This window comes from Struthio camelus, chromosome 17 (genome assembly GCF_040807025.1).
Source record: "Struthio camelus isolate bStrCam1 chromosome 17, bStrCam1.hap1, whole genome shotgun sequence".
Lineage (NCBI taxonomy): Eukaryota > Metazoa > Chordata > Aves > Struthioniformes > Struthionidae > Struthio > Struthio camelus.
Window position 1 is genome coordinate 19,836,301 of NC_090958.1, and position 27,795 is coordinate 19,864,095.

General features: G+C 61.5%; 1 protein-coding gene across 1 annotated transcript in view; it reads left to right on the plus strand.

Moving 5' to 3' along the window:
• The first annotated feature begins 5,291 nt into the window (after positions 1–5,291).
• SEZ6L (seizure related 6 homolog like) overlaps positions 5,292–27,795 on the plus strand; it is a 35,205-nt gene continuing 12,701 nt past the window's right edge. Inside the window, exons 1-5 of the mRNA XM_068911515.1 lie at positions 5,292–5,628; positions 20,653–20,979; positions 21,115–21,294; positions 21,744–21,877; positions 27,467–27,659. Coding sequence (XP_068767616.1) covers positions 5,292–5,628; positions 20,653–20,979; positions 21,115–21,294; positions 21,744–21,877; positions 27,467–27,659 — 1,171 coding nt within the window. The remainder of the gene's footprint in view (positions 5,629–20,652; positions 20,980–21,114; positions 21,295–21,743; positions 21,878–27,466; positions 27,660–27,795) is intronic.

Consider the following 27,795-nt stretch of genomic DNA (forward strand, 5'->3'; position numbering starts at 1 on the left):
TTGCCTGCTATTGCAAGAATATGCTATTTCCGGCCCTACATCTTTCTTAAATGACATGGATGTGCAATAACAAATCCTTTGAAGCATACTGCTGTAAATTAACACCATGCCATTGAAGCTAGTGGAGTTGCAATGATTTATATAAGCAAGAACGTAGCTGAGCAGCCCAAGTCTTTGGCAGCAGTCAGTTTGCAGCGCAAGTGAGCGGAGGGAGCTTGAACCCGTCCTTGCAACCCCGGTGCTGGGCTGCTTCGGTGCCTGGGGAGATGCAGGGGTGGGACAGGGGGGACAGCCCTGCGGTGCTGGGACCCCGCACTGCCGTCCGCTGCCCCTGCGGTGGCTATGGGGCTCGGCGGCGTGTGCCGCAGGGGGCAGACCAACCCCCATGCCGCCGCCGGGGCAATGATTTTCCCTCTGTTACTACTTTTCCTTGCTAAAATGCACCACTGCGATGCATTCCAGGCGGAAGCATTCAGAGTGCAGGGGAGAGAGGGCAGCCCAGGACTTAGAAACCTTTTTTTTTAAATGTTCTCCCTTTTTCTTTGCCTGGGAATAGGCCAGAAAAGCCTCTGACCAAAAGGATCCTGAGCGCCTATCAAACCAGAAGCTTTTCTGCTTCACAGCAAAGGGGCTGTGCCTGCATTTCCCAGGTCTGCTTTGTGCTGGGACAAGCACAGATTTGCCCAGATCTTTCTTCATTTTACCGACCCCAGGCTCCCACAGAAAGGGCCTGATTGAAAGGTATTACATCACTGGAAAGACTCTGAATGACTTCAACGAGTGAAGGGTCAGGGTTTTGGCTCTGTGTCCTTTCTGGAACGAGCAAAGAGCACAGAAAGGAAAGGGCTTTAACAAGCCAGGACAGATGGCTAAACCAGGAAGGTACAAGGAAACTTTATGCAGCTGAAAGCCAAGCTCCTGGCAGCAGGAAAGAGGGAACATATGAGCAGCCTGGCTAGTAAACCTAACCATGGAGGTGTGATTCGAAATGCAAAGCTTTAGTCTAGGAAAGAAATCTGGTGCCAAATGCAAAAGTATCCAAAAAATCAAAATGGGATGGAAGGAAAAAATGGTGGGACTGATCCCTGGAGAAGCGTAATCAGCTCAGCGGAAAGGATTTGCGCTTTGCAGTCCATCTCACAACTGGCACCTCACGCGCCGGCACGAAGACCAGAGACTGCAGGATGGGCGAGCCAGAGCGGTGCTCGGGGACGGCAGCGTCGCAGCGCGCAGCCCCGGAGAGGGAGAGCTGAGGGCAGCGCGGGTGCTGCCCCGGGCGAACGGGGGTCCGCGCCCCGCCGTGAGCCCAGCCCCAGGCCCTAACGAAGCAGAGAAATAACCTGGGAGCAGGGGATGAAAAAAGCCATTCAGGAAACTGGCCAATTCAAGACAATTTCAGAGCTAGTCACAATAGTTTAAAATATCTACCATTTAAGTGAGAATTTCCATCTGGCTTTCTAAGATGGATTAATGGAGCATGGCCACGTTTTGCGGCCGAGATCCTTCATCTCTGGTAGGAGAGCAGCTGGGGGCCGATACCAGGGAAAACAATTTCTCACGTCCCTTCCACCATGTTCTTGAAGCTCTCCAGCTCTCTGCTGACAACGAGGCTACGTGACGATACAGCAGCAGTTTAAGCATGCATTTTCTGATGATGATTTAAATGCAACTTCAGGAAAAATGAGGCTATTCCTGACAGAAACCTAAATTTCCGTTTGTGAAGATCCCGCGTCCCTATATCGAAAGGCTGCTCTGGTGCAACTCCTCCAGGCCTTTCAGGAGCCCCGCGCGCCCGCTGCTGCGCAGACGTAACGCAGCAGGTCTCCGCTCGGACGCGTCCGCAGCCCTTTTCCCCATTGCAGAGGATGCAAATGGGGGAAGGATTTAATGTAAGAAAGGTAAATCGTGCTAACAGTTAAGAATGGGATCAAAGCAGAGCAGGGCTGGCGGGGGCCGCTCAGCGCGGTAAACAGCTCCTCTCCTTGGCGTGGTGCAGTTTTGCACCACTTCTCTCCCTGCTCTGGGAAGTGCCAGCGATCTGCCTGTCCGTCTTCCTCGCAGCGTCACGCGGTGATTTCGCTCGCTGCACTTTGACTCTTTTGTCTTTTCATTTATTTTCTCTCCTGAAATTTTTTGGGGGCGCCGCTGGCGAGACGGCCTCGTGCACCGCTGCGCGCCCGGGCTGCTTTCGAGGAGCTGCCGAGCTCCGCTCGGGGCCCGGCGGCGCTGGGGACGTCAGCGCTCCCCAGCGGCGCCTCCTCCCGGGTGCTAGGGGCACCCCAAAAATACCGTGACAGGAAGGGTTGGAAAGGAGCCCATCTGCGTTCAACTTCACCGGCACCTGGAAATAAGCAATGGCACTAGGTGGAAAACTGACTTTCCAAAAAACGCAAGCCCCAGTCAGACAACTTTACTCCCTTCGCCCCTTATCATCCATCCAGATTATTCATGCAGCACTTCTAAAATTGCCGTTGGACAGTATATTTACTTAAATATGTGAGCCAATGAAGTCTGAAACCCTGGCGAGCTCTAAATGGTGTATTAGATTGTGGAAAGAGGATTTTATCAATTTACTGAGAGCACAAATCAACAGAGCAGAATTTACAAACCCATCAGAAAGCGAGGTGACAGTTTGGAATTAATCCTGTGCCCGAGGCACACAATGTACCTCCACAAGCATCTCACAGCATAAATATATTTGAGAAATAGTGAAGGAAAATGTAACTTCTAATGCTTTTGTACAGTGCCAGCGAAACGGCTGTAACATCATCGAGGAGATGAATGGAACTAATGTCATTGGAAAGGTGCTGCCGCATCCTGCTTTATTTTTATCCCAGACTCAGCCCCCAGCTTGCACTGTTAGAGGAAAACATTTCAGCCGGCCTTTGTGCCTGCGTTCGGAATTTCCCCAATGATCTTTGCTCCCCAGTCGTTGTCCCCAAAAAATCTAGGAGCGGTTTCTTTGCCCCGCTGCCCTGGAGGCGGCAGAGCAGCCGCCGGGTTCCCCAAACAGCCCCCGCCGTGCAGCAGCTCTGCCCCCCGGGGGAGCCCAAATCGTCTTCTGCCCCGAAACCCCAACGCACCTGGAAATCACCCCAACGCTGAGCAGGCGCACGTCGCCAGGCAACGCGCGATACGGCGTGGAACCGGTTTTGGCTGTAATGCAAGTGCTATTTTCCGACGTTTTTAATTGCATTTGGCGGTAGCAATTACTGGGCCGCCCGTGGAAGCGAGCCGCGCGCTGGGCAGAGGACGGCGCCGCAGGCTGCGGCACGACCGGGCGCCGGGGCTGCCGGGGCAGAGCTGCCTCCCCGCCGGCGGCCGCCGCGCTGCGCGCACGAAGGCGGAAAACCTCTTTTGATCCGCAAAGGGAGCGCGAGGCCTAGAGGCACAAGGATTGCGGCTGCTGCCGGGTCCTCTGAGCCGCGTCCCGCCGCGCCGGATCCGCGCGGCCGTCGCGCCTGCCACCAGCTGGGGCTGCTCCCCTGTGCGGGGGTTCAGGGCTGGCACTTGGATGAAATCAGTGAGCCAGTCGCAACTAAAAGCAAACTTTCCAAGCGATCTAATCAAAAAACGTAAAGGCTTCCTTTTAGCTTTTGTTTCCAGCGCGCGGAGGAGCCCGTGCTGCCAGCAGGGAAACGGCTGCCTTTATCGTGTAGATGCCTGTGAAGGACATAACATTGCGCTTGCCATGTAAGATGGGCTGCAGCTTTCCTGGAGTCGCTCGGAGAGGTAGGACGCAGGGACGCAGCCAGACGAGAAGCCCTCGGAGCTGCAGCCTGACGCACGTCGGCAGTGACATGTGCGAGGAAGAGCGTATTCCCCCGGGGACAAATCTTTTTATTTCTTCCATTACAAAACGTCTTTTGCAACCTCTCAATGCAAAATTGCTTTCCATGCCTCGGGCTGGGGGTTGCCTATGGTCTCTGCGGTGGAAGCTCAGCAGCCGGCTCCGTGGCGCGAATGGCCCCGACCTCACGCTGGCGGGGTGCAAAGCAGGGTGGCGGCAATTCATTCTCGCTCGCTGGCACCGACCGCACGCATCGAATCGAGTCGTGGCAAATGGCATCTCCTCAAGTGGCTCAAACCACCCTAGTTGGCGGAAGTGGGCAAGGGCTGCATTTTTCTGCATTTCTGCTCCACCTGCACCATACCGGACTCACAAGCAAAGCCTTTCTCACATTATTCAGCGTTGCATCCTTATTTAAAAAAAAAAAAAAAAAAAGACACTGAAAGAATAGCAAAGGCAGCGCTTGGCTTAAAGTCAGGATTATGAGCCCAGAGTTAGAGTCAACTCCAAAAAAGGCATTCAGCTTCGAAAAAATCCTGTGCACCCCTGCCTCGCGGTGACATCACCCCGCAGCCTTGACCGTGCGCGCGGCCGTGCCGGCTCCGGGAGCGATCCCCGGCCCGGCCCGGCCCCGGCAGCCTCCCCTCGACCGCTCAGGCAGCTGCTGGTCTTTCACTGAGCACTGGAAACGGTGTGTTGAAAAGACAAACCCTTAAAAACAGATTTACGTCCCAGAAGCATCTATTTTAATCATAGTACATTGCTATTGAAAGTACATTAAAAACGACTATTACCCTGTGGGAACACAAACAATATCAGCAGTGGGGAAAAACCTACTCAAGCCAGACTGCACACTGTTTTTTATAATTTGCTGATTCGTTACCTGCTGGGAAGAACAGAGCCAGGTATTTTCCCACTGCATTTCCCAATCAGCAGGGTGGGTCACAAATAACGTAGCTAGGGAACAGGGGCGAAGGGCAGCGCTCCGAGGCGGGCGCTTTGCAAGGACGCGGGCGGAACGGCCGACAAAGCCCCGCTCTGCGCGCTCGCGGCGCTCTCCAAGCCTCCAGGGGCACGCTTGTTCGGCGATGCTCCTTCCCAAAGCAGCAGCACTAAAGCGACTGCGGCGTCAGGCACCTGCCACATCCTCCTCCGCTTGACGGGGGTAGGAAAGCTGTAAAGCGGAAAGCCGCCCCCGGAGAGACCCCCGACCTTCCGCTCCCGAAACGCAGACGCTGCCCAGCCCCGCTCCCGCGCGCTGGCTGTTGTCTTCACGGAGGAGGCGCCGCTTGCGCGAGTCCAGGTTTGCTACAGAAACGAGCCTCGAGGGCCAGCATTTAAGGGCTTTCTTATTTAAATCAAACCAGCTATGATTAACGAGCAAAATAAGCCATTGTTTACATATTTTTGTTTGCCGGTTTTCTATTTAAAGAGCTATTAGGGGAGGGGGAAGGAGATATCACCAAATCCCTGACAAGGCTCGGGGACCAGGTGCGTTTCCATGCCGGCCCGCGCCACCGCCTGCGCCCGCGGGAACGATGCTCATCCCGCGGGAACGGCGCTCCCCAGCCAGCAAACCGCAGCTGCTGGTGGGTGGTTTGCAATTAAAAAAGACCTTCTAACAATAGGGAAAAGTAAATCTCCGCAGGGGCGGCTGAGCGCGCCAGCCCTGAGCGCCGACTCGCCAATGTCCCCGCTCAGCGCCGTCGGGCGCAAAAGTGCAGCGCGGAGCCCCCGGCCCCAGCAGCGCTGGTCCGAACGCGCCCGCGCCCCCATCAAGAGCATCATTATCCTTTGTAATGTAATTAAGTTCAATGAAGTGGAGCAAGAGGGCAGAGGTGGAGGAAGGCTGGTTCCTCCTCAGGGAGCGCGGGGCTCTTCTGCCGCACGGACCGACCGCGCTTCTTGCCCGGCGTCGCGGTGGCTAATGGAAACACGTTTGCTCTCTGTGTTAATTAAAACAAAGTGCAATGGCTTGTCATTGGGCTCTGTGGGAGAAGTCGTACACAGGGCATGATCATTGAGCAGGACACAGTGCAGAAAGGGAATTAGTTCTGCCAGGCCATGTTTAATACACAAATCACGGATGACTGATACGGCTGACAATTAATTAAAAAAAAGGTGTTGTCCTAAATTGCATGAGGAACCAGAGAAACGCCAGCAGGCGTCAGTCCGGCCCAGCCCGACCGTCCTGGGGGCGAGCGCCCCCGGCCGCAGGGTGTCCCACCCGAGCGCGGCCCGCCGGCCCCGGCCCCGGCCGTGCCGCCGCGCGCCGGGCTGCTCCGGGCGACACCAGGAAACGGCCGTGCTGCCAGAGCTGGAATTGTTTTGACATAATGAGGATTAGGCAGCTAAAGTACAGTTTATTACTTTCTTTTGAGGGAAAATATTAAGTTATGAAGGAGGTGACTCTGACAAGCCAAATCACATCTGCCTAGCAGCGTCTCGGGCGGTTAAACGGCTTTTGGGAGCGGAGCGTTTTCCGGCCCTGCGCCGGGCCGGATGCCTTCCCGCGGCAGGGAGCGTCGGCCCCGGCCCCGCGGCCGCCGGCCTCGTGGCGCAGGCAGCGCCCGTAATCGATGGAGCCCAATAACTGTAATAACCACAAACATCAGTAACCCAACACTTCTCCTGCCTTCCTGATTGCTAGCAGCGGGACCGTGCGCAATCTGTCAGGAATCATTAGGCTCCAGAGCTACATAATTTCAGAGCAGTACAACAGGGGTCTTTTCAAGGGCAACGTGCAGTAACAAGCAGCAAGCGGGAAGGCTTCTGCACAGCCTCCATCGGAGGGGAAAACACAAAGAAAAATGGTTTTAAGAGAAGTTTCTCCCCTGCGCCCCAAGGCAGATCCTTTAGGGAGATGCAGGCTGCAAACTGCCCCAGCGCGGCAGCAAATACCAAAGCCCACGTCTGCCCGGAAAGCCAGCCGGCCGGACACGGGTGCGAGCCCGGGCTACTGGGCAAGGGGAGCAGAAGGTGCCCAGGACAAGGAGGCCACCAGGCCCGGGAAGCGCGGCTACCTCCCTCCCCAGCGCGGCGGTTTTGGGGTGCTCCCCCGCTATCGTTCTGCTTCCTATCACACGGTGCAGAGGAAGGACGCGGCGCCCCAGGCAGCTCGGCTGTCTCCGCCGCCTTGCAGCGAGCGCAGAAGCTGCGCGGTCGGGTCTGGCAGAAACCTCATCCCGCGGCCCCGGCGCGGGGGCAAGGCTGCAGCGCGGAGCACGGGGCCCTTCTGTGCTCCCGACGCGCTCCCGCGGCACGGCCCGGCCCGGCCCCCTCGGGCTTCCCACCGCGGGATAGCAATCCAACCAGACAGGTAGGACAGAGCAAGGGGGGTTCGAACACTCAGATAACGCGGAGACGCCACCGCCCGGAAGCACGGGCATGAACGATCGACAGCCAGGCCGAGAAATAGTCATCTATTATTATAATCAGATTAAATGCTCTTCCAGATGTGTTAGGGCTGGGTACCTGGTACCGCTCCCCTGCGAAAGCGTACGGAGGGGATGGTGCCTCGGGGAAGGAGAGCGCCGAGAGGAGGAGAAAAGGCTCGGAAGCCTCTTGGGCAGCCTACGCGTGCCGGCTCTGGAGGGCGTTTAGCTGACGCCGGGCTCTTACTCCGCTGCGGAGCGGGGAGCTGCCCCGCCGGGACCGCGACGGCCCCGGCCCAGGGACCGTCGAGCATCTGCGGCCGGCCAGCAGCCCCGCGGCAGGACCAGCCTGCTCCCCGGGCTTAGTCTCAGCACCCGTCTCGCCAGACCTGCTGCAGCGCGCTCAACAGCGATGGGAGGTTAATTACACTTTCACATAGCAGACTGGAATGGGCTTTTTCATATCTAAATATACTCCCTCTTCAGGAGCCCATTGCTTTCTATACGCTGATATAGATGACTAGGCTGGATGACTGGTTGAGAAGGAAGGAGCTTCTCTAGCTCCCGTTCAATCTGTAACCTGAAAAGCTGCCAACACCCAGTTGCCCTGTCGGGGCAGGTCGCGAGGAACGAGCAGCGCAGATGCAGAGCCCAGGAGAGGCACGGGATCGGTTTCCCTTCACTCGTTCGTCCTGCGTGACAAAAGCCTCTCCAGAGCAGGGACACTCGGGCTTTTGGAAGCAGACGGTGCGGGCTGGGATGGGAAGGAGCGAGGCAGTGGCAGGATGCAGTTGCAGGGTATCTGGGTTTGTCACTGGTTTGGGGCCAAATCGGGGTCCAGCTGGCCAAGGCTGGACATTTGGCACCTGGAGAAACTAGACAACTCCATGGGAAATTTTCTATTTTCACCTATTGAGGCTCATTTAGCAAAAAAAATGAAATACTCCTCAAAACCACAGTGCTAATTCTTTTCAGACAGGCCTACGTGGCCCTAGCAAGGTGGGGACCATTTCTTTCTTACTTCTGAAATTACAAAACTTACAATGAAATCAAATTAACATCCGCATCAGATAAACGCTATCTATAACGGACCTGCTCCCTGGCCCACACCAACTCGCTGCATCTTCACCGAACTATCAGGATCGTTAATCACTGCCACCGGTGGGGGGGGGGGGGGGGCAGCGCCCGCGGGGACCCAGCTGGGTAAGTCAGCACGGGACAGGCCAGGGCTTTTCCACAATGCAAATGTCTCGATTCCTCTTTAATCGGATGAGCCTCTCCAGCTCCTCTCCGTTACCACCGGCTCTTCCTGCGGGGCCGGGAGCGCAGCCGGGCGAGGGGACCGGCCGGCGGTGGCTCGGCTCAGCCCGCTCCGGTGCGGGCGAAGGGCGCCGGCATCGCGGGAGCCGCGCCGACACCACCCAAACACACGCCCCAGAGTCGACGTCCTATTGATCTCGGCTCCACCAAGTAACGCTGGGGAGGAAAAAATCCATTTTCCTCGCGGCTTGGAGAAGCGAGGTGTGTAATTGCCAGGCATGCATCAGGCGGCTGCTGGTCATTAGAAGGAGCACAGCTACGAGCGTCTCCGGAGCACCGGGGAAGTTTAATCCCCCTGTTCCTGAAGGTGTCCTTGCTAGCGAGCAAAGCAAACCAGGCCCAGGCAGCATGGACTCTGCACTAGAGAGGAGCTTAACAAGGACGCTTAGGCATCCCAGGACCACCTCCGCCTTGGAGAGGAGCCCTGCACGGAGCGCAGACCCGCTGCCCCGGCCCCCCTTCGCCGGGGCTTTTCCATCCATCTCAGCACAGGGCTGCGGCCAAGCAGCCTGGGAAAGGGACTTCTTCCAGTTTGCCCAAGGCTACGACTTCTGTAACCTTCCGACTGCTTCTTCGAAATGCCTGAACCGCGCCTGCCCCCTTTCAGGTCATCTTTCACGCCCAGCACCAGCGCTCAGGTGCCTCAGCCAGCAGCGCTCCTGCTGCTGCAGCCCCGGTTTCTTGGGTGCTGATTACCCGGCGCTGGAGAGCTGCTGCCTTCCAACCCTCCGCTCTGCTCACTCGGCTCCTCGGCGCTTCCCTTCCTGCTGCAGGGAACCGGATCCTGCCTTTGGCATGCGGCGTCAGTGTCTCCAGGGCGCAGGGGCGAGGGACGCACGCGTCTCCCACGCTGCCGGCTTCCCCCTGCCACCGTCCATACCGCTCCCCTCAGCTCCGCACGTCCCTGCCTGCTGCCATGGGCCAGCACTCGGCGGGGAGCGGACGCCTTCGCCCGGCCCCGCGCTCCATCCCCTTCCCCTTGCGCCACGGGACAGGGCCCCACGCGGCCGGGAAGGGGGACGCGTGCAGCCGAGCATCCCTGGGGACGCCGAGGACCCTGAGCCGCTCACCGCCCCAGCTGCTGGCGGACAGCGCAGGGCACACGAGTTTCCTCTGGTTTTCCCTCGCCTTCGGCTGGAAGGTTCCCAGCCGAACCCCAAACGCAGCGCCCGCGGGAAGCCAAAACCGGTGCGCAGCGACGAGCCCCGCGGGGCTGTGCCAGCCCACGCAGCCGTCGCTGTTTGCCCCAGCGAGGTGCATCTGACCCGCAGGCAGCCTCGGAGAGGGGCTGCGGCACGCCGGGCCCCCCCTCCACGGCGGGGGACGGCGGTGAAGTCACCCATCGCCTCGCGCGGCCACGGCGCTCCCCTGGCCGTCTCTGAAGTTGCCGCGAGCATCCTCGCCCCGTAATGAGAGGTTTCTATGGCAACCTTATTTGAGCAGTGCTAGTGACACAGATTTAAATTTTAAAATAAAATATTCAGACCACAGTCCTGCGAGCATAAACCAACCCCTGCACATGGCCAATTTAACAGCATTTTAAAGCAGTGCAGAAATTCCCCAGGGCCACACAAGTCTCCGTGACATTAGAAAACTCATGAAAAATAAAAGACTTTTCCGAACACCTGTCCGGCCCCGCAGACCCGGACCCCGCGACGAGCCGGGCTGCTGCAATACTGACCCCCAGTAGGGGCTGGGAGAGCCGGGGCTCCCCGGGGAGAGGCGGCAGGAGGAGCCGCGCTCGCGGCTGCGGCCTGACGGCAAGACAGGTTCGCTGTCCTGACTTGCGCTCGACGGCAGCAAACCCTGACCTCGCGCCATGCGGCCCCTTCCAGCGCCAGGCTGCTCTGCAGATCATTTCCTGGCTGTAAATCGAACCGTAGGAGAATTAGTTTCTCTTTTCTCCAACTGTGACACTGAGGCTGGGGTGAAACCCATCTACGAGCCTTCCCCCACCTCCCTGGTCAGCTGCCTGCGGCACAAAATAGCCTGTACGCACGAGCGTGGCTCAAACTTGACATGCAATGGGCAGATACTTCCCTGACTGAGTTTATCTGTGTTCCCACGTGTATGACTCACTGATGATTAGATGCTAATATTTTACTTGCTTATGAGCTGAGCTGTTCGGATGCTCTTGAAGAAACTTTTTTTCACAGGAAAAATCTTAATTTGCTGAAATTGTAACTGCAGGAAAGAACAGGTTTCAAATTTCCTATTTGGAAGACATTTAAAGTATCTAGGTTGCATTATTCTGTTTTGACATTTTGGAAATGAAAAACCTGTTTCCTTGATTCAGTTTTTTCCCCCCTTCTTCAAGATTTAAAGGTTAAAAATGTTTCAAAATTTGAAACCCAAGCAAAACATCTCCAGATCGCCCTGGTGGAGCGTTCCGATTGACCCAGCTGGTGTTTTTTCAGATTGCCGGTTCACACAAGCTTTCTCCCCGACTGTGAGATCCCCCAGGGCTGGCTGGAGATCGCCGCCAGCCCCCGTTCCTCCAGCGCCTGCGGCGGCAGGACCAGCCGCATCCGTGCGCCGCGGGCTTCAGGGGGAGCGGATGCTCCTGGGCTGCTCTCCCTTGTCCTTAGCGAGCAGGAGAGGTTGGGCTGTGACTGCAGAAAGGGAGCCTGAGGCCAGATACTGGGAAAAAAATTTGGCAGAGGGGAAAAGGTGATGCCACTGTGCTCAGAGCACGGTCCACTGCTGGGGGCTGCCAAGAGACCAAAGGCCAGAAAGCTGCAAAAGGAAGGGTGATGAAAGTGAGAGAGGCCTGCACTTCTCCTCGCGAGCTCAGGCTACGCCTGCCCGGTCAGGCGTCCTCCCTCCTCGCCGGGGAGTCACTGCCGCCGTGGCGGGGAGCCCGGCACGGCGCCGCGGGCTGGACCCCCTCGGGGCTCACGCACACGCTGCGGCGGTGAGCGGGGTGCCTGAGATAACAAATTGTCTGGCAGCATTTCAGCACTGTCTTTTCCTGATGTCGGTAGGGCGTCTGGTAGGTGTAAGGCACAGTGTCGGCTCACCGGGGCCTGGGAGGGCTGGCTGCAACGCGGCAGGGGCAGCCGGGGCAGAGCCCTGTGCCCCCCGAGCGAAGCACCGCCGTCAGCCCCTGGCTCACCTGCACGCGCGCGACTCTGCTTCGAGGCGGAAAGCAAGCTTTCCTGGTCGGTCGTTGCCATTTACTCCCAGTTAGACGCTGTAGCAACGTGCTGCTGCCCTGTGCGAGCACTAACATCTCCCTGCGCACGCGTGATCCGATTTCTTCCATTGCAGTAAACAACGGCGTCTGCGTACGCTCATTCGTCGTCCTGGCAGTAATTGGTAATTGTGTGGTTTCAGCCTGCTCGTTCATCTGTTAATACTGCTGCAGACTTCGGGTTACCTCCCCGCCTGTGGGCACCAGGGGCTTCGAGGCCATAAGAGAAGGAGGCACTATCCTGGGAAAGACAGACTGTCTAATCGAAACAGCTGTAGTACCCCAACAGTTCAACCCCACCTGAGGTCGCTGGGTCTCCTTCCATGCACCTTGCCAGGGCATCGCTAGTGGCAGAGCTAGAGCAGCTGGTTGGGATAGCTTCAGGGGGATTCGTGGCCCCTAGCGAGCCCCCAGGGCCATGCTGCCCCCAGGGCACCCGCACTGGGGGACAGGGAACCTCCATCACCCACATGGGGGACAGGGACCCTCCATCACCCATGCACCTCCTTCATCTCACCTGAACAGTAGCAGCCAGTGTAAGGAGGCAATTACACTCGTTACAGCTATTGATTACCCTGTTCCACCTGCCAATGGGGCCCACAGCAAGCCTGAGATAAACCATCTGGTGGGTTCATTTCTGTGCCCACAGCCCCCTCTCCCCACCATCATCTCTTCTTTCATGGGGTCCCTCTCAAGGCAGGGAACACTGTAAAAAAGCATGCACTACACTTCAATCACAGCAGCATCATTTGAGGGAAAGCTCATTGCAGGTCCCCAGACAGCTCAGAGGACAGTCCTGCAGGCACAGAGCATTGCAGAGCAGAGCAACTCCACACCCAGCAGCACTGCTCACAGCTCTCACCAGGCCCATGGCCGCAGAGCCCCCACAGCCCCCAGCCCCATCTGCAAGGTGCACAGGGGCTCACAGTCAGGCAGTGCAACACCTACCCACTCCCAGCCCATCCATCCCATCCCATCCCATAGGGCCAATGCTCCCAGGGCAGGGGAACGCTGCCTCCAGCACAGCCTGCACCCAAACACATGCTGCCACCCAGCATGCTTCCCCTGCAGCCTCCCTGACCCCAAGGAGCCCTCACAGCTCCCTTGGGGACAGACCCTGCCCTCACAGCAGGCTCCCCTTGTCCCCCAAGCCTGGAGCTGCTCCTGGGGAAGCCCACAAGGGGCAGAGACAGCCACAACCCTGCAGCCACATCCAGCCCCACTCCCAGCTCAAGCACCAGCACATGCTGCTCCCCCAGGCACCAGGAGCCCTGGCAGCAGCCCCATCCCCACAGCTAATCCTGCCCATCTGCTCATGGGGACACACTGCTGGGCAGAGGAAGGAGCAGGGCAGGGCAGCACCCTCCAGCTGCACTGAAGCAGCCCTAAAAACTCCCCCAATGCAGCTTATATATCTCTTTGTCTATTAGTTTGCTTTATTTACCTACCTTTTGCTGCATTTGTCCATCTCTTGAGCAAGCTGAGCCCCTGCAGCCCCTACCCAAGGAGAGCCCCAAGCCCAACCCTGCCCCTGGGCCCAGCTTTATAGCAGAGCAGTACCAGCTGCTCCCATGGCCTTAAAGGCATCCTGACCTGCAGCGCTGGGGTGCTGGCAGGGTGCAGCGCGGCATGGGGCCCAGGAGTGCCCAGCCGCTCTGTGACCCACCTGGGCGAGAGGCTTACAGCAGAAGTAGTTCCTCAGAGGATTAGCTGATTACAGCCCAGCGATGATCCAGCTAAGCTGGTCTCACAGGCTAAGTGTAGGGTCTGAACTTGGCCATTAATAGCATCCGTATAAGCTTCTCAAGGTTTCTGGTATAATCAGATCACGAAACCCTTGAGGATGCAGCTGCTGGACTGGAGCAAGCAAGCCGCAGTCCCGTGGCAGCCTGGGAGTGCGTGTTCGTGGCAAGCGCGTGATAGCATCAGCATTAGCAGGGGGAACCCAGCAGTACAGCTACTCACGGCTTAGCTCTTTCAGGAGCACAGCAGCAAAATGGGCACTTTATGATTATTCCAGCACCCTTTTATCAAGCATTTGCAGTTCTGCTTCTCCCTAACTCCTTTAAGCCCGTCCAGCTCAGCCGCGTGCAGCAGTCGGGCTGATCTCGTGCTGTGCCGCGGCGCTCGAGAGCAGAGCGGGAGGGGGAGCTGCTGCGGGTGGCCGCGGCCGCGCGGAGCCCCGTGCCCGGCCAGGCTGCGGGACGGCCAGGGTGCTCCTGCGGGCGCTCGCCTTGCAGCGGAGGCGCTGGGGCTGGGGACGCCGGTGCCGGCTGGCCCACGCGCCGGGGGGTGTATTTCAGCCTGAGAGGCCCCGGGAGCCCGGCTGGCTGCGGATGAATGCGAGTTGCCATGCACGTACACTGGCTGTGCAGCCCTTTCCAGCGGGAAGCCAAGACACCGGAGACCCGTTGAGCCCTTAACCCCGCAGGCGGTGCGTCGGCGCGCCAGCGCTCCGGAGAGGAGCGGTCGCGGCTCAGGGCTGGTCCCACGCGGTCACGTTGTCCCTAACGTGGCAGAGCAGCCTGCGGAGGGGGACCGCGCTGCCGCCGCTTCGGGGCACCCGCGAAAACGCTCTGCCGCCCTGGCCGGGTCCCGCAGAGATGTGCCGCTGGCTCCCGCGTGGTGCGGCTGCCGCTGCGGAAAGCGCCGCTGCCGGGACCGCTTCGGGGCAGGCAGCACCTCCCCGGCCGCTGGCCCGGGAGCCGAGGCGGCGGTGCCCCAGAGCATCCCTTCAGGTGCCCCGCGAGCGCACCCACGCCTGCCGCATCCACGCGGGACCCGGCTGCCTCCAGCAAAACGCAGCCCGGCATCACCCCAGCCCCTTGGACCGGGGGACCCTGCGGGCGCTGGGGACGTCGGCACCCCCGAGGCAGGGCTCTGCAAAGGGCGGCCGAGGGACCGGCCGGCCTCGAGGCTGCCTTCTCCCGGCGCTTTGAACACGTCGCTTTTCATCCCCCAGCTGCTCCTCAAAGGCTTTCTAGGATAAAACAAGCTCTTTGCTGCGTGCTTAATTGAGAAGCGCCACTAATTGCAAAGGGATCCTTGCATCGCTGGCTCCTTGGAAACGAGCTCGTCGCCAGAGCAGGGCACCTGCGCGGGGAGGCCGGGCAGGGCGATGCCGCAGCCCCAGGTCCACGCTGCCGAGCGGGACCGAGCCCGGCCCAGAGCCGTCAAGGGTCGTGCTGCTCGCCCGCGCCGCTCCCGGGGCTGCCGTGCGAGGGGGATGCCTGGCTGTCCTGCACATCAAAGTGTTTTTTGTTGCTTAATGCTGCTATTTGGTTATTTCATCCGTGGTGCAATGCGCATTGATATTATTTTGTCTGCAAATTCGAGTTCCAGAAGCTAAAATTTTCACGTCTCTGGCACGCGGGTGCTGAACTGAAGTGAGAGCCTGGGGATGCTGTTGTTATATTTGCTCTTGCGGAGGGCTGCCCCGTGCCCAGAGCCTCCTGCCCAGGAGCGCTGCCCCGCGCCATCCATCCCTATCCCTGTCCCTGTCCCCGTCCCCATCCCACGTGGCACGTCCTTGATGCGTCTGGGCCATCCCAGCAAATCGAGGCCGTAACCTGACATCTGTTGCTGAATGTGCGCAGATCACAAACAATAAGCAGATTTATTTCTAAGTAGCAGGAAGACAACATTCTCCAAAAGAGCAAGCTAAAACTATCCTAACTGGCAAAAAAGCTATTTGTGTCTGAAAAAATAGTCTGAGCAATTAGTTGGCCTTCTTACACACAGGCGGACTGCACAAAGAGCGCGCCACGAAGCGCGTTTTACGGTGGTCTGGGAGGCAGTAAATCTTTCCGTGTTGCGGGAGTTGCGGGAAAGACTTGCGCAGTTTCAGCGAATCCTTTCTAGTCTCGGACCGCGTGACAGTTGCTCCTGATAAAGCTGCAGGATAAACTGGTTGTGCATCCCGATACCATTTACTTCATCCAGAGCTAGTTTAGCAGATTAGACGGAGGTCAAACACGATGGTGTCTCGACCGCCTGCACCCAGCTGAGAGGCAGCGCCGCTCGCGCGACCTCGGGGATGTACCGCACACATCCCGCAGGAAACGCTGCTGGGGCCGGCCGGCCGGCGGCGCACTCGGGGGCCCTGGACCACCCCGGCCAGGCTGGGAAAACACTTCCAAGCAGTCATCCGGCGCTGGTAACATTCCCTGCCTGCCATTATGATAATAGTTTTACTGTTGCAATTCAAAGTAAATCCACAAAATTGATTATAAATCATTCGCGGTTTATTTAGCACTCCAGCAGCATTAGCCGGGCCCGCTGCATGGCCGTGCTCCCCGGAGAGGGACAGGCGCTTGCCGAATTTCTAACGGATGAGTGCAAACTATGCAAATCCCAGAGCTCCCAGGCTGTCTCACGGATAAAAATGCCCCAAACTTGCTCCTGCAATATCAAACCTCATTTCTCACCACGCCTACTCCGTAATCCTGGGAGGTGAGAGAGCAGCTATTTGGATTCAGAGCAGTATGAAAAATATCTTATCAAAATCTGCAGTTATTCTTATATTAAATAGGAAATCTAGCGCAATCCTTCCGTAAAGATGAAGCTACTCTCTTGCGTTTCACTTCATCGGCTCTTTGCTGTTTCTAACACCTGGCTCAGGGAGCAGGGGAGGGATCCCCCTCTGCGACGGCAACATCCCGAGACCCACGGCAAGGGACACCCAAACACCCAAACGCAAGGGACACCCCGAGACCCACAGCAAGGGACACACGCACAGGGACGTGCCACGTGCCTGCAGGCGCTGCTGGCCTTTGGAGGGAAGAGCTGATGGTTTCCTTGCAAAAATGAGCGGTGCAAACCCGGCGAGGCTGGGCCGGGGTGCACGGGGGGCCCGGCCGGGACGCAGGGTATCCCGGGCAGCCACCCCGCACCCTCGTCGCCCGGCTCCAGCCTGGCCAGCACTCGCTTCCCCGAAACACACATTTTCCCTTTACAAACTAAAGCATGTTAAGAGCCTCATTACAGAGTCACTGTACAGAGTGCTTTATTTCATGCTTTGTTAAGGACAGAACCATTTAAATGCATGCTGGCAAGGGATCTAATAAGAAATTAGTCAGCTTTCTGAAAGCATAAAATATAGTGTGATAGCAACATCCGTTATGAATTACTGTTCACATGACAAATAACCCTGGGGCATCTCTGCTCCGGCTGTTGCTGCCCCTCACGCGCCGACTTCCCAGGCCGCGGCTCCCGCGGCGCACCCGGACGGCCCTGCCGGCAGCCGACGTCCGCGGGGCACCGGGCGCAGCGCCCGCCTCCCCTCCAGCCGCCTCCCGGGGCGCCGACCCCTGGCCGTCCCGTGACGGAGGGGACGTTGCATGGGAGCGGCGCTGGCAGCGCTGGGCAGCGCGGGAACGCGGCAGCGCGGCGTTCCCGCGAGGAGCGAGCGTGGCGCGCACCGATGCAGCACCGGGGGTTGCGCAGCATCGACACAAGTCAGTGGTTGCAGGCAACGCGTGTGAAATGTCTCCTAATGTGTAGGGGAATCGGCTAATGAATTTGCTGAACCACTGCTAATTAAGAAATTAATATTTTAAGTTGTGGAAAGCATAGCAGGCGAGGGCAGAGACCCCCGCCAGCCACGCTGGGGCAGGCTGCTGCATGGTGCCGGAGCTGCTGGGAGGGGAAGGCAACGGCGTTTTGGTGCTGCCAGGCGCCTTTCCCGGTCTGCAGTCCAGCATGGTGCATCCCATGATGCTGCGCCCTGGCCCGGCGCATCCCAGCAGTGCGACGCATCCCAGCACGACGCATCCCAGCCCAGCGCATCCCGGTGATGCTGTGCCCTGGCCCAGCACATCCCAGTGATGTGGCACATCCCAGCGCAGCACATCCCAGTGATGCTGCACCCTGGCACGGTGCATCCCAGTGACATGGTGCATCCCAGCACAGCACATCCCAGTGATGCTACGCCCCGGCACGGTGCATCCCGACGGGGCAGCAGCCTGGCTGGAGCAGCCGGAGCAGAGCGCGCTGGGGCCAGGCAGCACCGCGGCGCGCGGCCGGGGCGCCCCGTCCCCGCTGGCCTCGCAGCGGACACCAGCACTGCCCAGGCCGCGCGCACAGGGCTCTCCGAGGCCAAGGAGCTGAATTGCCTGGTGAGGGGTGAGTCCAAGCACGGCAGAGAGGCATTTTCCCCAAGTACCTGCAACTCACTCACTGAAAAGACAAGGAGAGACAGACGTTGTCGAAAGAAATCGCCAGCCTCTGAGAGCCAATTTAAGGAGCTGCGCCCTTTAGGCTGATTCACCCAGCCTTTGCCTTTCATTACTGTGAGTCGTTATCTTCCGTTCTTCTCGCCACAAACTGCTTTGATTTTCCAGCAGACTGAGCGAAGCAAACTCCAGCGGGCCGTTTCCTCGGCCGCGGGTGGCCCGTGCCTGTCCCTCCCGCCGGGCACGCCGAGCCGCCGCGGAGCGCTGTCGCCGTCCTCTGCTCGCCCCCGCGCAAGCCGGAGCCGGGCGCTCGCTGCCTGGCTGGGCCCGGAGCCGGCGGGGAGCGCGGGGTGTCCGCGGGCAGACCCTGCCAGCCGAGACCCTGCAGGTCCCCTCCCTCGTCCCGGCGCTCCTGCCTCGGGCGGCCGCTCCCCTCTTGCACGGCACGAGCTCGGCTCCTGCCGACAGCCTGATCCCGCACGTCGAAGCAGCGCAGCGGCTCCGCTTTGTGCGTGCGAGTCGTCTCCAGGCGAGAGCGCGCCTCTGCGGGGAGCGGAGCGGGTGCCCGCCCGTTTGCAGGACCAGCACCTCAATGTGCCATGAGAGGCAGCAGAGGGATGCAGCAGGTCGGCTCGGGGGGCCGCGGCGGCGGCGGCAGGAGGAGCATGGACAGCACTGCAGGCAGCGTAGCCGCGGCCCCGCGCTCTGGGCGTCCCCACCGAGGGGGCTCGGGGTCCCTCACAACCTTCTTCACCCTCAGGATCCTCCTTGCAACATGCTCGGAGCAGGGAGGGAGGAGCGGAGCTATCAGCCGGGCTTTGGACGCGGCCGGCCCCGCCGCCCGCCTCCCGCCTGGCCGTTTCCGCAGAGCAAATCCCGCAGCCGAGCTCCTCCGCCAACCGCGTCCGCGCTCGCGGATGGTCTGCCCCGTTCTGTCCTGGTGTTTATGCAATTAGCTGCAACGAGGTTATGGTTTAGCGCTCAAGGCTGAGGAGACAAAGCAGCCGTTGCCGGGAAGGCTCCCAGCGGGGGCCCGCCAGCCTCGGCCGAGCGCCGCAGGCGTCGCGAGCAGACTCCGCGCGCGGCCGAAACGGCCTGGCCCTGTCGAGCGCCGGAGCGCGGCCGCCCTGCTCCCGTGCACATCTGCCCTCATCCTGCGCTCTGCCCGCCAGCTGTGGAGAACATCTGCTCTGTACCGGACGGAGCCGCAGCTGAGCTGGGAGGCAGGTTGCCCTCGGTCACTTCTGTCCCCCAGGGCGCGGACCACCTCGCGGCGCCGCGCCGGGAGCCCTTCGGGCAGCTCCTTCCCCGAGCTTGGCCCCGTCCCGCCGGGCGCCGCGGCTGAGCTGACGGGTGCCGGCGGCGGCGGCAGCCAGCGCGCTGCAGACTCAACGCCCGCGGTGGCCCCGCGGCGGCGGCGGTCGAGCCGCGCGGGCACCGTCCCGCGGGCCGGGCAGGAAAGCAGCCGCTGCAGCGCCCGCCTGGCCTCTCTCGCGCGGACGGGGCGAAACAGCCCCCATCGGAGCGCGGCTGCGTTTCCGTTGCGTTCGGCGCACGCACCTCCCGATGGCGAGCTCGAAGGCTGGGTAACAGCGAAACTCGGGCTGAAACATCAGAAGCAAATGTTCAAAGGCATTAAAATCAGAGACTAAACGGAAACGGTGGTTAAACTCCCCGGGGAAGTGTGCTCACCTATGAGAACAACCCTGAACCGTCCCCGCATTTCACATTCACTTCAAAACGTCCCTTTCTTCCGTTTCATCCCAGGCGTACTGTAACCAGGAGAATTTGAAATGTGCAAAATCAAGTCACACTCCCAAATAAGTGCTGTGCTTTTGTTCAAAGGACCTGTGATATTAACTCGGGGTGAGCCGGGGTCTGTCGCGCTTTGCCGGGGCTCTGCCCGGGCGAGGGCCGGCGGCCGCGGAGCTGGCGGGCAGCGCGGCTCGGCGGCTCGGGGGCCAGCGGGGCCGTTGGCGCTGCGGCCGGGGCACCCGCCGCTGCTCGGTGCCTGGGGGATGCAGCGCCGGGGATGCTCGGCTTGGAGCGATGGTCCTTAAGTGAAGCGTATTAAGTACCTTCCCTAGCAACTGCTGTTTCCATGGAAAACGTTGACTCCGTGGTTCTATTAACTTGCACTTTATGCAACACGTTATAGAGCTGTGGTGCTGGTGAGAGCTTATTTTACCCTGTGGACTGCAGCCCAGTCAGACCTATTGGTGGTGAATAAATCTGGATTGCGTGCAATTAAGTCCCTGGCTAGAGCTGTGGCGGGGTAGCTTTGCTTCATCTTTCTTTCCTGTGCACGGCTTTGCCCAATACAAAAGGTTACAGGCGGCCTAAGGAGAGACTTTCCAAAGCCGAGCGGTGTTGCGATGCGGGAGACGGGAGGGAGTCAGTTAATCTGCCCCCCGGCTGGCCGGCAGCGCGGGGCAGGCAAGGGGAGCGAGCCGCAGCCTCATCAGCCGCTTGGAAATAACCAGGTTTGCTGAGGACAATTGCGAAAACAGGAGCTTTTCATGCAGCCCGAGCCAGAGCAGCCAGCTCAGCACGAGCAAGCGCACCTTTGAGCAGCTGAGCCCTAGATGAGGAGAGCGAACGGCGGCGCCGAGGCGGCGCGACGGGGCCGGGGCGTTGCAGCAGGCACCCGCAGCGCAGCGGGTCCGTTACCGCGCCGGCGAGAGCGGCGGGCGCCCGGGCAGCCGCTGCGCCCCGGGCGGGCTGCTGTCGCGCCGCCGGCGCCGCCCCGATTCCCTGCCCAGAAGTGCCAAAAAAGCGCCTCTTTCCCCCGTTCTCTTGCAGACGGCGGCTCGGAGGCGGCGCTGGGCCCCGGGCGCCCGGGCGCCCTCCGCGCGGACGAGCCCCCGAGCAGCGGGGCCGCCGGGGAGCGCGGCCACCCCACGGCGCCCGGCCGCCTGCCGGCCGGCACGGCGGAGACCACGCGGCGCGGGCGGAGCGACCTCCCGCCGGCGCCCACCGCCGGCCCCGAGGCGAAGCAAACCTTCCCGGCGAAGAAAAAGCCGCCTGCTTTAAAGCAAGTCACCGCAGCGAGGAAGCAGCCGAGGGCCAAGCCCACGGCGCCGGGGCCCCCCGCGGCCGCCGCGCCGCCCAGCCCGGGGCCGCCGGCCGGTGCGGCGGCCGGGGCGCGCGGGGCGAAGGCAGCCCCCGCCGAGCCGCGGCCGGGGGCCGGCGGGACGGCCGGCGAGGCCGGCGCCAGCCCCGCGGCGCTGCCCGTCCCCCCGGCGGCCCCCGGCGGCGCGGGAGCCACGGAGCCGGCGGCGGGCCGTGCCGGCGTGGCGGTGCCGGCGGCCCCCGGCAGCGCCGCCCTTAACAGGACGAGCGGCGCCGAGAGCGGGACGAACGGCTCGGCGTGGGACGAGAGCCAGGAGACCACCACGTCCACCATCGTGACCACCACGGTGGTGACCACCGAGCCCAGCCCAGGTAGGGCTGCGCCCGCCGGCCGGCTCGCGCGGGGCCCCGGGGCGAGGGGGGCCCTGGCTGGGAACGGCTCGTGCTGGAAACAGCGCCGGCCGGCACCGCCTGCGTCTCCGGCTACCCAGAACCTGCGTTTCGGCGTTGCCGGGGGACGGAGCAGGGGGGCTGGGGCGCCGCGAGTTTCGGGGCCCGCAGCCAAGGTGACGGCTGGGGACGCGGACATGCCCCTGCCCTCTCGCTGCCCCTTTCCCTGCTCCTGCCGGTTTTTTCCCCTGGATGGGCTGCAGGAGCCATCCTGCAGAAATACCCTCGGATTTCGGGTGAAAAGAGCTGTGTCCTTAGCCCTGTTTCTCCGCTCAGAAATAGAAGCGGGGAAGGGGAGCGCACGGGGAGCCCGCGGCCCCCGCGCCGCCTGCCTGCAGCCCGGCCGTAGCTAACACGGGTTTTGCCTCCAGTTCTCTGCAGCATGAGCTTCTACGAGCCCGAGGGCTACATCGACTCCACCGACTACCCCCCGCTGCCGCGGCACAGCTACCTGGAGTGCACCTACAACGTCACCGTCTACACCGGCTACGGCGTCGAGCTCCAGGTAGGCACCGCGACCGCCGGCGTCCCCAGCACGGCGGCAGCCGGGGCGGCGAGCGGAGGCGCCTGGCGTGCACCGGGCACGGGCCAGAGCGCGGCCGCGGCGCCAGTGAAATGCAGGATTTTTCTGAGGCCCTGCAATAAATAAGCTGTACGAGGGAGCTGGCACAGTCTGAACATCAGACGTGACCACAGCTTTAAAACGCCGTGCAATTAATTGAACAGAGCGACACCGGCAAGCAGTCCGCAGAGCAGGCACGCAGGCTCGCTCGCGGCGGCGCCGTCCGCAGCCCGGCGGAGCAGCGCCCCGGCGGCGGGCGGGCGCCCCCAGCCCCTTTCCCGTGCGATGCTGGGCACGGGCCGCCGCTCCCCAGCGGCAGCCGCTCGGCGCGAAACACGCCGACGAGCCAGCACCTCACGCCCAAAGCCGGCAGCGGGGACGGGGGCTAGGGGAGCGAGCCAGAGCAAAGCTCACGAAGGAAGGAGCCTGCAGATACGTTAGCAATTACCGTCTGCAGCAGTGAAGAACACCGTGCGCAGCAAATGCAGAAAGCAGCACAACCTGCACAGTAAAGACGACGACTGGCAGCCAGGCCAGAGCCCCCGCGCTCTCGTTAGGGGCTGGGCCAGCCCAAAACCCGGGTCTGACACAGCGCAGGGGCTTCCCCCGTCGCGGGGTCGCTGCTCCTGGGAACGCGCTGAGCTGGCCGGCGCGGTGGGGCTCGCACGGGGACTAGAGAGCCGGCCTGTAAGCAGAAGAGCCGTCTCTAAGCATCCTTGAGACGCGTTTCAAACACAGTCAGCTCACAGTCACGGTACCACGGGCTGGAGTCCTCCTTTACTCCTGCATTTTCCCCATGCCACAATTTGTACCCAATTAAAATCCATTAACTTTTAATCTGTGTGATTAAGAACGTGCATTAACACGACTGCCACCGCCAACGGCGGCCGCGGCGGAGGAAGGCGGCGGCGGCCCCCGGGGCGAGCGCTGCGCTTTGCACATCTCGGACGCTTTTGCATGGCAATGCCGCCGTCTTCCCAAATCCACAGGGTGCTAAAGACAAACTGCTCCGCTGTAAATTTGCCTCTGTCCGTAATCCATCAAGCGACATCACTCCTGACCTTGCTCCGTTGTAAGCTGAGGTTTTAATGGAGCATAAAATCAGCCTCTCCACCCTGCGAGCTTTGCGTTTCGCTTCGCCGATGCTGCCGAGGGTTTCAGACAAACCGCGCGGCAGAGGCGGCTCTGCGCTGGCGGAGCGGCCTCCGCGGCGCCGGCCGTGCCCGCGCGGTGCAGGCAGTGCGCGGCAGAGCCGGCAGGTCCTCCGACCCGCCGGCACGCACCCGTCGCCTGTGGAGCCGCCGCGCTCGGGCCCCGAGGCCTCGAAAAACGCCGCAGCCATTGCTGACGGCAGCGAGCTCTGGAGAAGGCTTTTAACCACTTGGACGGCACGAGCGGCATGATTTATGTCCCGAGGAAGTCAGGAATAGCGTTCACGGCAAGCGAGACACCATGGATTTATTTCTTCTCTTTAGCCTGCGCGTGAGATGTCATGTACGATATATAGTGATGAGCCCAGCGGAGGAGACAGGGCCATGCGGAAAGATTGTCCCTGTTTGCATGGAAAGCCGATCTTAAGTCACCCCGGCCACGACGCCAGGCTCCGCACGGCTGGGCGAGTTGCTCCGGACCTCGCGGCGGGAAATTCCTCGCCTCCACGGGACGCTCGCGAGGCTGCTCGCCGGGAAGTCTGCAAGACCGACACGAAGCGCCTGGAAAGGCAGCAGCCGAGGGAATTAAATCCCAGAGGCGTCACTGCAGGAGCGGACACCCGGCCGCGAGCCCCCGCTCGGCGTCCCAGCCCCTCGCCGCCGGGGACGTCCCGCGCGTGCCGCACGCGCCCCGCCGGGAGGCAGCGCCCGGTGCCGCCGCCGCCGGATGAGGCGGTCGTTCCCTTCCTCCCTCTCGTTTTGCCTAGTGCTGATGAAACCTCTTCCATCGCTTTCTAATTATTTTCCCTGTACAAACGCTGCGAGCTTCGGTGGCTCCCAAGCTAATTACACCGGGCAGGTGCTGAAGCAACGCCGTGCAACGTCCTCAACTGCCGCACAGTGACGTGGGCAATTGGTTCACGTTTAAGTGACTTGGATGTGATTCCCAGCTTCCGGGATGGAGAGGAGCAGGGGAGACCTTGCTGACCGGCCGTTCCCTGGAGAGGAGAGAGGCAGCGCTGCCCTGCCGGGACGGCTCGACCCCGCAGCAACGCGCTGCAGCAGCCTCTTCACGCGGGTTTGGCAGCGAGGGGCCCTGGGGACGGGCTGCGGCGCCACCGGCTGCTGAACGGCCGCAGCTCGTTGCACCTGTGGGTTTGCCGGGGCTCTTCGCCGCCGGCGCCGCTCGCCGCGCTGGGCGCTCGCGGCATCCTGCGGGGGCCCCGGGGAGCTCTCCCCACGCGCCTCTGAGCCTGGCCCCGGCTTCCCCCTGCGAGCTGGGTCTCGGCAATGTGGCTGTTGGAGCTGCAGAGCAGCCAGCTCTAAAAATGTTTAGTTAAATCATGTTTATTTTTAAAAATCTTGAATTCTCTTGGCAAGAAATAGACTTTCCTTAAAGAGATTTTCTAGTGGGTGAGCAAGCCTGACAGCTGGAGTCAAGGAACCCTCCCGCCTCCCAGCAGGCTTTTCAGGAGCTGCCACTGGTTCAGGCTTCGATCAAAGCAGAACTTGTCCTCCGCAGCCCCGGCAGGAAGTCGCACATATGGTCCCCTTGCAGGCGGCTGACGGTCCCTGGCGCGCGGCCGCCGCATCCGCCTGTAACTGCCAGTTATCCGGAAGGCAGGGGGTCCCCCGAGGATGCAGGCACGGCGCTCCCACCGGCACGGCCGAGGAGAGGCGCGGGTCTTTCTGCGACATCCCTGCTCCGGGCGCATCCGAGACGGGAGTTACCGGGTTGGCGAGTTGTGCTGGGCTGCAGGCGGCAGCGAGGCGGCACCTTGCGTCGGGCAGGGGCTGCCACGTCTCGCGTGGGCTCGGGGGAAACGCTGCGGCGCCTTGGTCGTCCCCCTCTCCTAAGAGACCGCGCGCGGGAAGCCCCTTCCCCGCCAGCAGCCCGCGAGAAGCAGAAAAGCAGCAGTAAAGCAGAGCAGCTCAGCGGTAATCCTGCTGCTCCAGTGGCAGACTCTTGAACGTTTCTCTTTTTAATTTGCGAGAGTGATTTGGTACTAGATAGTGTGTTTCATACGAGTCGTCACCAGAGGAAACTAGTTTGGGAGCAGGTTTGTCTCCGAGTGATTCCAGAACAAAGCGTGTTAGAGACGCCCTGGGAAGGTCTGCGCAGCGCTTCGGAGGAGGCTCAGGAGCAAAACCCGGCGCCGGTGAGAGCTGGAGGGAAGTCATTAGCGTCGTGCACAGCCCGGTTGGCTTCTTTGGGATCACGTCCTCCAGATAATTCATCCCCAATAACATTTAATTCACTGCATTTGTTGATGGTCAGATCTGAGCTGTCTCAGCAGGCGCAGCGTGCGCGCGTCGCGGTTCCCGGCGAGGCACGTCTCCATCCCGCGCAGTTCAGCGCCGGCCGGCAGCAGGAGCCGGGACGAACCCGGCGATCGCAGGACCCCCGGCGCACGGGGCGCCTCGCGGCCTCGCCGCAGGGCGCCCGCGGGAGCTGGCGACCCGCCAGCGAAGCAGCTCTGCCCCGGGGACGTCCTGACGCCGGCATCGCCCTCCCTGCCGCCACGTGCGCACGCGTGGGCGAAGCGTTCGCTTGCCTCCCAGCTCGGGGTAAAACCGGGAGAGGAAGAAATCGGCTGGGGCAGCACGAGGATCCAGCGCCCAGGCCCGCCCCGAGTGCCCGGTGTGCTCTGCAGTCCCGCTGGTTTTGCTGCTGTTGCAAGCAATTTGGCTGCATCAGAGACCGTCTGCAGTGACCCAGCACCCTGCTGCAAAACAAAGTCCTTTTTGGCACATCAGCTCTTTCTGGATAAAAGCACTGTCCAACTGGCCAGCTCTGCTGCAGCTCTGCCCCCGAGTCAGCCAGTCGCTCCCAGTGCTGTGCGGCGAGAGCTGCAGCACCGCCGCCTTGCAAACCCGAGGGGCCGCGTGAGCGCACGGCAGTGCCCGGGGCAGGAGCGCTGGGAGCCCGGACGGCTCCGGGCACCCCTCGAGGGCCGGATCCTGCAGCCCTGCCTCCAGCAGAACGAACGCAGCGAGGACTGGGCTTTCCTGGCCCCCAGTTAGGCCTCACGGCGCTTTGGGGCAGGGTGCTTGTTCGACAGCCTGGGTGTCGTTTCTCCAGAGGAAATCTCGCTTCTTCCAGCAAAAGATCAAAAGACTCAAAATGCTGCAAATGGCGCCGCGGGGCTCCCAGCAAGGCGCTGTCGAAGGGCCCTCGGCGCCGGGCCCCCAGCGCCGCAGCACGTCCGTCCTCGGGCAAGGCTGTGCGCCGGGGTGACGGCAGCCCCAAACCCCCGTCACAGCACCGTTGGGCGCGCGTGCAACCACAGGCAAAGCTTTGGTGGGCGCTAAATATAGAGCCGTGGTCTTCACGCACTTAAGGAAACAAATGATCTGATGAGCGGCTTTCTGCTGAAATATGGGCCTATTTATTAAGCTAAATGGACATGAAATGCAAATGTGAGGTTGGTTTCCAGCTATTTCCAAATAATAATTAAAGTATTTTGGGAGTGCTCATTAGATGCATTTGCCGTTTGAGTCCCCCTTTGCTCCCGAGCAGCGAGGAGGGAGCCCGTGTCAGGGGAAGCTCGTGGAGGCGCGAATCGGTCCGAGGCTGCTGGGCCCCGCTGGGCCCCCTCCTTCTTCCCCCTCTAATCCTCACCGACTTCCCCGACCTGCCCAAATCCCTGCATGCTCCTGCCCTGAAACCCGAGTGTCAGCAGGGCAGCAGAAGCGGAGTAACTTTTGCTGCAGAAGGGGATCCGGGGTTAAAACGTGTCTGAGACGAGCTGCTCTAGCTGCGGGCGCCCGGGGAAGGAGAGGGATTAGCCGGCGCGGCTGTCCCTCGGGCTCGCGCGAGGCCGACTGCTTCCCCTCGGCTGGACAGGCGGCTCGGGAGCAGCTCACGGCCGCGGAGCCGCTGCCCCGGCCTCGGCCTCGGCTGCCTCCTCGATCCGTGTGAAGGGCGACGGGCACCGACGGTGCCAAGCAGAGAGGAGCTGGGAGAGGCGGGAGGAGGTGGAGCGCCAGGCACGGAGCCTGGTACCTCCCTGCGCGATGCCCCCGGGACTCGGGCTCCGTGTCTCCCTGCCTCAGTTTCCCCTCCATAAGGAAGTTGCCCCCGGCCCCGTCTGAGCGGGAGACGGGAAGGATGCTCTCCCTTCTCCAGACGCCGATCCTGCCGGCAGGCGCACGCGTGCGCCAGCCCGCCCTCGGGGAGGTGCTGGCATTGCTCGCTTGCTGCGAGTGCTGCGAGAAGGAGCTGGGCAGCAGCCCACACGGGGCAACGCCGGGCCGGACCGCGAGCGTGGGGGGCAGTCGGCAGGGGTGCGCGGGGCGGGATGCTCCTGCGCGCCGGCGCCCGCCGGGGACCCCTCGCTCCCTCCGCCGCGGCTCACGGGTCTCGCCTCTGCGCCCCCAGGTGAAGAGCGTGAACCTGTCGGACGGAGAGGTGCTCTCCATCCGCGGCGTGGACGAGGAGGCCCTGGTGGTCCTGGCCAACCAGACGCTGCTGGTGGAGGGCCAGGTGATCCGCAGTCCCACCAACACCATCTCCGTCTACTTCCGCACGTTCCCGGACGAGGCGCCGGGCACCTTCCAGCTGCACTACCAGGGTAGGTGCCGCACAGGAGCCGGCGTCGCTCCGCTCCCGCGTCGCGGCTCGGGCCCCCTCTCCGGCTGGGACCGTGGCCAGCGGGAAGCCCCGGCGGGAAGCGCGCTGCGGCGCGGCGCACGGCTCCCCCCGCGCAG